At 35.8% G+C, this 13,040-nt stretch overlaps 1 protein-coding gene across 1 annotated transcript in view; it reads right to left on the bottom strand.

The window, feature by feature from the left end:
- The window catches only part of NUP205 (nucleoporin 205kDa), a 73,338-nt gene that overhangs the window by 38,450 nt on the left and 21,848 nt on the right, over positions 1-13,040 (bottom strand). Inside the window, exons 9-18 of the mRNA XM_008576459.1 lie at positions 12,046-12,228; positions 10,262-10,312; positions 9,466-9,675; positions 7,484-7,583; positions 6,807-6,944; positions 5,385-5,574; positions 4,519-4,639; positions 2,984-3,065; positions 2,534-2,698; positions 2,073-2,197 (exon numbers count right to left, since the gene is read on the bottom strand). Coding sequence (XP_008574681.1) covers positions 2,073-2,197; positions 2,534-2,698; positions 2,984-3,065; positions 4,519-4,639; positions 5,385-5,574; positions 6,807-6,944; positions 7,484-7,583; positions 9,466-9,675; positions 10,262-10,312; positions 12,046-12,228 — 1,365 coding nt within the window. The remainder of the gene's footprint in view (positions 1-2,072; positions 2,198-2,533; positions 2,699-2,983; positions 3,066-4,518; positions 4,640-5,384; positions 5,575-6,806; positions 6,945-7,483; positions 7,584-9,465; positions 9,676-10,261; positions 10,313-12,045; positions 12,229-13,040) is intronic.

Here is a 13,040-nt window from a genome sequence, read left to right as displayed (position 1 = left end):
AAAAAAAAAAAAAAAAAAAAAAAAAAAAAAAAAAAAAAAAAGACATGGGAGAAGTATACTGTTAGAGGGGAAGGACACAAAAAGTGAGTTCAAACAACACTATAAGCCATTTTATTAAGGTGTGTCCTATATCTTTCCTAGTTCCCAAGACCAGGTAGGAAAAATCCCCACCCTTAATGGGAAGAGGGCAAAGGCACAAGGCTTAATCTCAACTTCTTCACTCAGAAGCCCCTGCCCTGCAGGATGATGAAGGTATCAATAAAGCCCAAATTATTTCCCTCTGCTAAAATTAGATTTACTTAAACTAACAAGCTCTTCTTAGAGGTCTAAATTTTTTTCTGAAGCAGTGAGAAGTATAAACCTACAGGTGAAGAAAGTATCTTTCATTAAAAACGGAGCAGAGGGCCGGCCTGGTGGCGCAATGCTACAGTGCGTGGCGCTCCCGCCGAGGGTTCGGATCCCACATACAGACCAGCCGCTCACTGGCTGAGCAAGGTGCGGGCGCAACACCGAGGGTTGCGATCCTGTTGCCGGTCACGAAAAAAGACAAAAAGGAAAAAACAAAACAAAACAAAACAAAAAAAACGGAGCAGAGATTCTGGTTAAAATGCAGATTCTAACTCAGCATATCTAAAGCAAGGCTTGAGATTCTGCACTAATAAGCTCCCAGGAGGTGATGCTGGTGCCCCGGCCACATTTTGAGTAGCAAGATCACAGAGTTATTTTGTAAACTGGTAGATTACTGGCACAGAGTATATTTTGTAAACTGGTAGATTACTGATATAGACATGTTTGGCCAGTACGGTGTTCTAAAAATTAGAAAAACTTCCACAAAAATTCAATTTCCAACTCATCTCAAAAATAAATAATCACAGAGTTATTTTGTAAACTGGTAGATTACTGATATAGACATGTTTGGCCAGTACGGTTTTCTAAAAATTAGAAAAACTTCCACAAAAATTCAATTTCCAACTCATCTCAAAAATAAATAAATAAAAATAAAACTTCAGATGGTCTGGCAAAACAGGGCCTGCATTCTGACATGGTAAAATGAGCAGGAGCTGAAAAGAGCTCTGCTTTGGAGTCTACCAGATTCGCCTCTCCCTCTGCTCCCCACCCTCCCTTTTTGACTCAAAGCTAGCTTCATTCATTTACTTCACCTGTCTTTAGCCTAGATGATTGAGCTTATCTTTTGCTTCTACCTAAATACATCAAATTCTGTAACACTCTGCTAAAATGTGCATCAAGTCTGTTCCCCCATTAAAGAAGAATTAGTTTATTCACAGGAAGATCTAACTGCAGTACTTATAGAGAAAGATTGTCTGGGCAGCTGGAGGACAGAAGAAAATAGTAAAAAATTACAAAAAGAAAAAGAGGAGAATAACAAAGAAAAATCTCCATGCCACTGAGAGGTTATCATGAAATTTGAATCAGGGTACCACTTGAATTGAGAAATTAGTCACATCTTATAAAGCCTTATTCTTAAAACACTTATAAAATGAATAAAACAAGAAATAAACACAAGCAAATAAGTAAAACAAAAGTTCTCATTGATGTTTCACTAATCTGACTTTCTACCACCTTACATAGCTCTAGGACTTCACACTTTACATCGGTCTCAAAAAGTGCTTTCACTTACATTCTCATTTAAGTCTCAAAACAGGCCATTTCACAGACTGAGAAACTCAGACACAGAGAATGAGTGCTGAAGGTGACAGTGTGTTACGGGACAGAGATGGGAACCAGAGGTCTTCTGACCCAAATCCACTGCTCTTGCCACCAAAAAGAGCTACTTTAAACATAGCACTATTAGAGAGTTTCTATATACTACCTGGTCAAAATCCACACAAAAAACTAATTTCCCTCATTTTTCAAGTGATTAACATATAGGATTTAGATCTATAGGAACTTGGGGTTTATGCTTTATGGATTTTATCCATAACTGAAAGGCTGGTCAAACTACGAAATAAACATTTCAATTCAGTCCTGCTGTTATACCCCATATCTGTGGTGTATTCAAGCATCTGGCCAAGTTTTCTCTATTCAGTGCTACAAAGCAGTCTTCTATATACCTGGTAACACAGCTCAGCCAGTTGAGGAGATTCTCGCACTGCCACCGGGCCTGTTCTCCCCTCTGTTCCTTTCTCCAAGATGTTTAGGATGGCGTGAAGGCAAGTTCGAGGGCAGCCTAACACTCCTACATGAAACCAAAAGGAAATTCAGCTTTTCTTTTGGAATTGCTGCACTAAAAACCTTAGACTGTCTTTACAAAAGTTAAATTCTGTAAACACATGCTCTCCTGTAAACACTCATTCAAGTACTTATATAGAAGACTGATAAATGCCAATTCTTTGAGGCTCAGTTTGTCCAGTCTTAATCTAAGTCCCAAACACTGACCCATCACACTACCTTTCATATGTTATTTCTCTCTTTCAATGAATTATCCTATGAGCCCAGAATTCAATAAATGGACACTTAGAGTACATGAATACATATGGAAAGAAATATATGCCTATGTGTCTCATGGTTATACCTGGATCTTGTAAGTTTGTGGTACTGACAGGTTTCTTCAACTCAAAGCCCAATAGGTAGAGAGCAAGATTGGGGGGATTGCATTCCAGAGAGGTGATGAGAAGATTCAAGATGTGGATTCTTGTTTCCTGACGGATTACAGCTAATTTCTTCTCAAGTTCTGATCCTTAATGTGGAAGTCACAACAATGTAAAGTGAACATAAGGCAAATTTAAAATTATAAAACATGTATTCCTAACCTCCATGTTTCCTTCAGTTTCAGTTTACCTGATTAGCCATTACACTGGTTTCAGAATTATTTTAAGAGGACTCCTAAAGGCCTTATACATTTATTCTAGCAAATTCTCAATTTCTCTTATATCACCACTAGTTAACAGTTTTGAGATTTTTCTTTATATTAAGTATAAATACAAAGTAAACAAATATACATGTTAATTAATCTAAGGCATACCCTCTTCTAGACGTACAAATTCTTCTGTATCTTCACTATCCAAACACTCCACAAATCCAGTCATCAGCTTCTGACTAACACTCTAAAGTCGTATAAATATAGAAAAATAACAAATTATAAAAAATGTCTAAGTATTAGAAAAACTATGACAAATATGATACACATTTCTAAACATTTGTCTGTAAATAAAAAAGGCAAATCTGTTCTAAGTAAAGTATTTAGGTTTTAGTTATGTTTTTAATTAATAGAAAACTCAGTTCCTTAAACTGCCATAAGTTAGCTGTCTATAGAAATAAAGAAACAGAAATCTAAAAATTTACTGGTTTCAAAACTTGCTTCCTTAATTTTCCTTCCCAAAGAATCAAACCAGTTTTTTAATAATAACATTAAATTGCTGTTTCTTGAGCCTCATTATATCCTCAATGTTATGAGATCTTAACTGAAATATAAAATAAAATTCTCATCTTCACTCTTTAGATATATATTACTTATCACCAACACATTTCTGGGCTGATTTTTCCTTTAGAAATCTAGCAGGACATTAAAGTCAGCAATAATAATTCACACTAAAATGAATGTCAACAAACCAAAAATCTTCAAGATCCCCTGGTTATCACATGGTTTCATAACCTCATCCAAAAGCTACAGATTACACACACATACTTATTATAAATAATGAATCTCAACATGGATGATTCCACCACTCCAGAGGGCACTTAGAAATATATGGGATCATTTTGAGTCATCACAACTAGAGGTTACTACTGACAGATAGTGGCAGGGGACCAGGGATGACAAAGGTCCTACAAGGTAAGGAACAATTACATACAAAATGAAGATCTATCCCATCCAACACGCCAGAAGAGTCCCTATTTCAAAACACTGTTTGCTGGGGCCGGCCCGTGGCTCACTTGGGAGAGTGTGGTGCTGATAACACCAAGGCCACGGGTTCTGATCCCTATATAGGGATGGCCAGTTTGCTCACTTGGGAGAGCATGGTGCTGACAGCACCAAGTCAAGGGTTAAGATCCCCTTTCCGGTCAAACAAAAAAACACTGTTCAGGAGTATACAATAAAATCCTTCAACTAGCTAAATCAGTGATTTCCAACATAAAGATACAATGGGATAAAGGTTTTTAATGAGAAAAAAAAAAGCAGATTCCCCAATCGTAGCTATACAGTGAATCCAAATAGAACTACTATAAATTGAATAAAAAGAGGAACACCTAAAAACACTCTACAATGTAACATGAAATGAAGTCACACAGATGTGAACCACCAGAAATCCAGAGAAACAGAATACAGGCAACTGACAGAGTCTGGGAGCAGAAAACAAACAGAAGTTGCAGCTAGAAACCTAATCACTTTGCACGTTTAGAGTAAAAGCGGTCACCCGTCCTATATAAATATTAATGTACATGAAACTCTTAAGAGAATTTTTCTACAAACAAGAATACGATTCCTCCACAGACACTGAGACTTCCATATTTACTCAGAATGCACAAAAAAATAACAGCAACAACAAAATCAATTACCTGTTCATGTGTGAAATCTCCAACCAATTTTATCTGAATGTTGGAGTTGCAAGAGATACAGCAGAGGATTTTGGCACTTTCAAAAGCCAATTCTGGATTAGTATTGCCATGATACAGGTATCTGTAAAACAAGAAAACATTTGAGAAACAATGTGATAAAACTTTTGGCTTCTCACTATTCATAATGAAAAAAATTTAGAACCAGGGCTCCCCCTATCCATATAGAAATTCTGGGTAAATTAGAAAAGGTATCCCCTTCTAGCTAGATGCCGCCTATTAAAGAGTTGAATCATGTCCTTCCAAAATTCATATGTTGAAGCCCTCAATCCACAGTGACCTTATTTGGAAATACAGTCTTTGCATATGTAGTCAATCAAGTTAAGATGAGGTCATTAAGGAGAGCCTTAATACAATAAGACTAATGTCCTTACAAAAAGGAGAAATTTGCACAAAGACGTACACACAGGGAGATCACCAGGTGAAACCGAAGGCAGAGATCAGGTGATGAGTCTATAAGCCATGGAACGCCAAGCCACCAGAAAGCTAAAATATATGCAATGAAAATTTTGATTCCTATCCAGCCCTATCTTCTAAACACCCAGTTTCCCTACAGGAGACAGACAATATTATACCATTTTAGACTTATAAATTTTTAGGACATATAATAAATAAGGAGGAAGAAAAGAAATTGTAAAGTTCAGAGTAATTAAAATCAGAGGAGCTAGAGAAGGCAAGATTAAAATGAGCCCCCCCTCCCCACCAAAAAAAAAAGGTCATGCATTAGTTATCTGTCCAGATTTGGCAATCAAAGCTAGAACGTCCAACTGATTCATTTCATTATTTCTCTATCTACGAATGTAACTTACCTGGCAATGTTTACCACATTATCTGCCTTCTTAGTTCTGGGATTAATTCCCTGTAATAGCTGTTCTAAAGGAGAAACTATCAGAGCCAGTTGACTCTCTCTTAGAAGATCCATAAAGAGATTTTCCTTTTGCAGAGTAAGATTGAGAAGTGCAAGACAATGCTGTACTGCTTTCTCCAGGTGTTTCTTCCCTATAAACCAAAAACGAAGTTAGAAAGTTCTAAATGAATCTTAGGAACGCCCAGTCAATTCTCAGAAAAACAAAATAAAGGACAACTTTTACATCCAAAAGGCGCTCATTTTTTCAAACTTTAGAAGAAACTTCACAAAACCGTTCACCTATGCAAATCATGGTTATTTTTATGATCTAGATTACTTTTATGGAATGGCTTCTCAATTCATTTCTCCTTTATCTTTTTCCCTGATTATTTAGAGCAATTATTCTCAGACTTGGGTGATTTGGCACGAGAATACATTTGACAATGTCATAATTTGGTAGTCATAACTGGGGAAGAGCTGTTGGCATCTAGTGGATGCCTACAACGCACAGGACAACACCCACAATAAAAAATTACTTGGCCCAAACTGTCAATGGCGCCGAGTTTGAGAAGCTCTAATTTAGAGTAAGATGTAACCACTGTGGAAAATAAAGAAGCAGAAAATATAAACTAGAACCACTTATAATCCCACCATTCAAATTCAAAATTTTGGCCTAATTCTTCCCATGGTTTCTTATCTGTGTATTGTGATTACACAGCTATAATACATATGTTTAGAATCTGTCTTTCTAATTTAGATCGTAGCCACATCAAGTAGAGGCAATGTGGCACAGTGGTAAAAAGCATGGGATCTGGATCCAAACTGCCTAGATTCAAATCCCAGCTCTGATACTTAGTGGGGCAAGTCAGTGTAACCTCAGTGTCAGTTTCCTTATTTACTAAATGGAAATAATGAGATCCACCACATAGGGGTTTAATACAGATTAAATGAGTGAATATACATAATGTGCTCTTAAGAGCTAAATGTTACGAGCGCTCAAAGAATAATAATTAGTGGTAATAGTACTATTAAATAAAATTTATTGAATACTATGTATCAGGAACTACAGTAAGTACTTTTACAAATATGGTAGAAACAAAACAAGAAGTACTTTAGATTTAAAGTTAGGCATGCTAAAGTTGTTAAAGTGATAGAAAGATCATTTTACCTACAGAAGACCCTGCAATAAAACAGTTACAGTGAATCTCTGTACTTAAGCCTATTTTCACTTAAAATACACTCTCATTTAAATAACTTACTGTAGATACACATAGAATCTTACAGTGAAAAAGAACTTCAGAGATCATCTACTTCATACTCTCAGTTTACAAAAGATGAAAATATCAAAACCATTTTCAAGACATAAAGACTTTCAGGCACATACCAGGAAAGGGGGCATAGGTATCAAGCTGCTTAACTCCTTCTTCCAGTAAACTAAGAGCAAGCTCCAACATCGGTGACTCATTGAGAAGATGATACATCAAATTAAATCCAGGTGGCTTATAGGCTATGATTTCTTCTCCTAAATAGAACATAACATAGTCCAAGAGATGGTAAGTTAGTATTTTTGTCACACCCTTGATTTTTATAAAACATATGAGATTGTAGGGATGGCCAGTTAGCTCACTTGGGAGAGCGTGGTGCTGACAACACCAAGTCAAGGGTTAAGATCCCCTTACCGGCTATCTTAAAAAAAAAAAAAAAAATGAGATTGTAAATTAAACGGCATCTAAGCAGATGAAGGAAAATTGCAATTTAGAGACAGTGACAGAACCTGTATAGAGTAGTAATTCCCATAAGGGCTTATCTGCGCATAATAGTCAGTCACCTATTATATTTTAACTCATTACAGAATGTGCAATGCAGAGTTCTTGATCTCCCATTCAGTAAACTTTCATTTTATTTTCTCTTGAACAGAACAAATAAAACAATGAAACAAAAGTTTAAATTCTAATTTAATAATATAAATAATTTTAACTTACATATAATATATAACTTATAAACTATAAATAGCTTTACAAATACCTGACACCTCATTTGAAAGTGACAAAATTAAATTACCTTGTAGTTCCACAAACTGGTCTACAAAGTCTTCAAGTTGAGGTTCATAATCTCTGAGCAGTTTATAAAACACCTCCAAAACAACCTCAGCAACTTCCCACTATAGAAAGGCACAAATATTTCAATAATAATAAAACAGTGCAAGATGGTAACCTTCCCAGACTTTTCATTTCTCCTACTTTTTTCTCTAGAAAATGAGTGAAGTTCCTTGTCTACCGTATTAATTTATGCTAAGCAATACAGAAATCTCAATTTATTTTGCTTTATTTTGCTGAAGGAAAATGGATTGGCTCATTTTCAAGGGAGAATATTTTTTAAAGTATTACTCTTAAAGAAACATTTCTATAGTAGATGTTCGAACTTCATTAACAAATGAACCCCCTAAGACCATAAAGTTTGGCAGTAAACATGTTAGAAGTCAAGCCCAGATATTCTAATTCTTAGACCAGGGTTCCATCCACAGCCATAGTCAAAGAAATTAAGAGGACACACAATCACTGGTAAGCTCCAAATAACCCCATTATCACCTCCTTTTAAAAAATGTACTTAAAAGCTATGTACCATTACGGAAAAATACTTATGCCAAAGAAAAAATATATACAACTGCACAGACAGTTAAATTAAAACTTTGTTTAAAAACTTTATTGTATAGAATTTTAAGACTAGGTTTGATCACTGTAGACAGGGTGGTTTTTTAAATTGTTATTTTTAAAATAATTATTTCCTCTGCACATAATTTTATCAAGGCTGAGATTGGGAATGGAACTGCAGGGTGACTCTTCAGTTATTTGTGACTAAATATTAGAGACAGGTTATGTCCAATGACAGGGCAATGAATAAATAAGCTACACTAGATACAAGTAATGGATATTATGCAGTCACTAAAAAAACTATTTTCAAAGAATCTTTAATGACACAAAAAAATCCTCATAATGCTAAGAGGCAAAAAAGAAATACAAAGTAATATAACTAATTATCCCAAATGTTATTTACATATACATGCATAGAAAAAAGTACTAGTAGTTATCCTTCCTTTAGCAATAGGACTAAGGGTGATATAATTTCCTTTTATATTTTTTCTATATTTTCCTAATTGTCCCAAATTAGCATGAACTAAATTATTTTCGTAATCATTAATATGACAACAAAATAGCCCAACAGGTTCAAAAACAGCAAACTATAAAAATAAAGTAGAAATGTTCCTATAAGATATATCCAAGGATATTCTGTGAAGTAATAAACAGTATTATAAACTAAAGTGAATTACATCAGAACCTGAAGAATCTCTTACATAGCTTAGTGGTTATGAGCTTGGATCTGGAATCAGAGTCCTAGGTTCAAATCCTTGTCCTGGACCTTAGGCAAGTTCCTTAACCTTGCTAAGCCTCCATCTGTAAAATGGGAATATTAATAGTACCTGCCTCATTGTAATATTGGAATTACATAAGATGATATATATGATAAGCTCAGTGCTCAGTGTCTTGCAACCAGAGCAAATATGTGCATAAATATCAGAGCTCCCTCAGCCTGCATCCATGGATAATGGATCACAATACTCTTTCCCACTAAGCCAACACTCCACAAACCAGAAGAAGTACTAATCAACAGAAATTGGTGCACAAGCGTAAACTTATTTCAATTTCTAACCTAAGTCATCCCAATAAGGCACAGTAGTGTATTTCTAACAAAGGTGTGATATTTTTGGTTCAATTTTAGTCAAAATTTGTTTAATTAAGGGTGTGTATGACTATAAACTCATATCAATTAAATTACTAATCACTAAAATGTCAGTGCTTTGGTTTTAATGCCCAAATTTACTTCTTAATGCACATTGATTAATTAGACCATAGACATTTCAGAATTAAGACTACGAATTTTGCTAACTTTCAAAAGCTAAAATGAACTTATAGCACCTTATACCTTTCATAAAAGAAAAAGCAGCAGTAAATGAATACAGAGAAAAAGACTTTTTCTGACATAACCTTTTCAGCTGCTCTCCGGTAAGCTCTTGTACGGAATCGGAGAAACACAGAATCTCTAAGGAACTGCAAATAAGGGTCAAAGCCAGGGGGCCGCAGTCCAGCGCCCAAATTAGAAGGAAATGAGCTCTCCACCAAGGTACTGATAAGCTGGCAAAAGGCCCGTGTCAATGGGTATTCTTCACACCGGGATTCTATTTCATTCAGTTCAACCTTCCAAAGAAAAATAAAGAAAATTTGATAATTTAAAACTAACTGCTATGAAGTGCACAGCATCTTGTAGACATTAACTCATAAATAGTGCTATATCACACCAAAAGACACATAACAGATACTACCATTTTTCATTTAGGAAAAGACACAAAAGTATTATATGAGTCTAGATAGGTCAGATGAAAGAATTTCAAATTCTTAACTATCATCCCCAACTTTGAATTAAAAATAGAAATCCTAAATGTTTCTTTTAAAAAGAAAGAGGGAAAGTAGAGAGACAAGAAAAGAAACTAAAACAAATTCTCACTTCAGGTTGACTCAAGTAACCTAATTAAATTGAGTTCAAAGCAAGAACTTTCGGTTTGTATGGCTGTCATGTAACAACCTTTTCCAACTCTGAAATATTAAATATTTTCATTCCTTTCATTAAAAGTTTCACCTCCATTTAAAATACTGATCAGAGAAACTTTCAAATGAAAATTCATTAATTAAAAATTATAGAAACTTAATAGGATAACAATTTTTAGTCTTTTTATCATTATATATATGAATGAATATATCATTTAAACTAACAAGAAAACTTTACCTCAATACCAATAGCTTGCCTCTGGCTTGGAACCCTGACGGTCTGCAGTATCTTAAAATAGTAAGAAGTAGATGTCAGAAGCATTCCTCATTCATCAATGAATAGTAATGGCTTTGAAATGTAATTAATCATTATATACCTCACCCACCATACCCCCACCCCCCATAATGTCCATGAGAAATAGCAGTCGAGGAGTCCCTCCCTGATGTGCTTTCAATAGCAATTCTGTCAGGTTCAGGTAGAGCTTTCGATTGTCTGGGGTTCAGAAAACTGGTCATTTCGGGCCGAGCCAGTGGTGCACTCAGGAGAGTGCGGCGCTGGGAGCGCAGCAGCGCTCCCACCGCGGGTTCGGATCCTATATAGGGATGACCGGTGCACTCACAGCGCTCACTGGCTGAGCGTGGTGCGGTCGGTCTCAAAAAAGGACAAAAAAAAAAAAGAAGAAAGAAAACTGGTCATTTCTAAGTGCACGCAAGATGTTTTTTCAGCAAATTTCTTCTCAGATATTCTAGGAATGAATCTTAAAAGAGATTTACGGGATGAAATCTCACCAGTGTTGAAGACACTGGTCTGCTTACAACCAACCAGCCCTACTGTTGGCACCAAGAAATCTTATTAACAGTAGGTTTCCTGAAGTGGGCAGAAGTTTGAGTTAAGATGTAACAGTGTTGCTCTAAGGATAGAAATGTCAAAAAACCCGATCACATTTCATTTCTGGTGTAACAAAGCATGAAGCATGTAGAACACTGATAAGTACTGTGGTACACTTAGGAATCAAAAGCACAGTATCAATGGTCAGCAAAAAGTGACTCAGCCTCTCAGCAAACACCACCTTCATTACTTTTTGTTTTTATAAAGTATCATTAACACCTTCAGGATACATATGATGGAAATTAATCTAGAATATTTTACTGCTTCAAACTGGTTGCTTCTATAAATAATGAATTAGAAATGTATTATTTCTAAGACAAACACATATTCCACCTAACCATTTTCCATAAAGCACATCCTTATTTTCATTTTTTTACTTTATTACATATAGAATAACTATACTTAATAGAAAAACTCCATAGAGCTTACATTTAGAAAAAAAAAGTTAATAATTCATTGAGACTTCATTATATCACCCAAATATTTCCCCTCCTATGTCAACACAGGTACATTCTGTAAGTGTGCAGAAGTCAAAAATTCCCACTTTTGCCCAAAGTTAAGTTTATGGTCCTGGCAATAAGCCTTCATGAGCACCAATAAAAAATCTTCTGGCTGCTGTTACAATTTCTGTGCAAACTTGGCATAGTTGGACCTGCCCTTTGATGGGAAAACAACCCAGTGACCACGTGTAGCTATACAGAGATACTTCACTGTTGTGGTATAGGGCAGGAAGAGCACAGAAAGAAGGAGCAGGGAATAAACAAAACAGACATTGCCCACATTTAATGAGTATAGATGACTTCTGAAGGCTTATATATCAGCCTCGTCTCAAAGACAGAGTTGAGCAATTCTGTCCATCTAGTACTATCTTACAAACATTGGAAAAACAAGGTCTTAAGAGAGTTATATGAAGAACCAAACTCCAATGAGCAATGTAGTTATCAACTGATCCAAGAGAAAAACCCAAGCCTATTAATTGCTGTTGCTATGCTTCATCCCCAAACTGTTAATTTTCTAGTTGGGAAGTTCATGATATACTATTAAGTCTCAATCGGATGCTCTTATTCCTACAGTATTATCAAGCCTCACTTTCTAAATTGGAGTAATATAAATAAGGGAGTTCATAATGCTACCTGAGTGTATTCCAGTGACTGCCAGAGGGAAGCAGCAATTTCAGGAGATTTTCCAAAAGCTGCAAGTGTCTTCAGTAGCTCTGCTTTTAGAACAGGGGGAATACTGCATTGCAACAGCCCCAGAATCACCACAACAGGGGTCCACTGAGGATGTTCACAGAGTGCCAAACGAGCATTTTCACTCTGAGAATTGAACACAAAAAGAACAAGAGACTTTCCGTTTTTCACAGATAACAAAAACGACCTGCAATCATCTAAACTGCTAGCACTATACTGAGTTTTCATAGATTTAATACATACTAAAACAAAGACAACCTTATCATTTATGCTTGAAGTCTACCAGTGGATCAAATCAGATCACTAGTTCAAAGTAAAGAATGGAAGAGAAAAGGCCTTTGTGAAATTACTTTTGCTGCTCCAAGTATGAAAAATAATACAGAGATTAATGGTCTGTCAGGTCATGTAAATCTTACCTAGGTACCTTAATTCCTTTCTGGAACAATGTAATATATTATACTGTAATATAATGTATGAATGAATAAATACCTTGTCCTTTTCTGAGAAAAAAAATGGACATATATGGTATCACTCCATTTTAATTCAATGAGAAAGAATTGCTAACTTGACGTTTTGATGCATAATAACATCAAGCATTATTAGAAAAACCAAAAAGTTAGAGGACACTATTCATATCCTTCCGACAGAATGTCAGACTGACCGACTTAACTTTGCTCTGGTGAGAAATAGAAACAACTAAAAGAGACTTCTGAGTTGGGAAATTAAGTAATGAAAATAATGTTGGGGGCTGGCCAGTTAGCTCAGTTTGTTAGAGCACAACCTTATAACAGGAAGGTCACAGGTTCAGATCTAACTGCCAAAAAAAAATTGCTGGTGAGCTCCAAAAAAAATAAAAAGAGGGGCCGGCCCGGTGGCGCACTGGATGGTGCGCCGCTTGGGAAGCGCGGCGGCGCTCCCGCCCGAGGGTTTGGATCCCA

Source organism: Galeopterus variegatus, unplaced genomic scaffold (assembly GCF_000696425.1).
Source record: "Galeopterus variegatus unplaced genomic scaffold, G_variegatus-3.0.2 Scaffold1358, whole genome shotgun sequence".
Taxonomy (NCBI): domain Eukaryota; kingdom Metazoa; phylum Chordata; class Mammalia; order Dermoptera; family Cynocephalidae; genus Galeopterus; species Galeopterus variegatus.
Note: the sequence above shows the minus strand (reverse complement) of the source record. Positions and strands in the feature narration are given on the sequence as shown.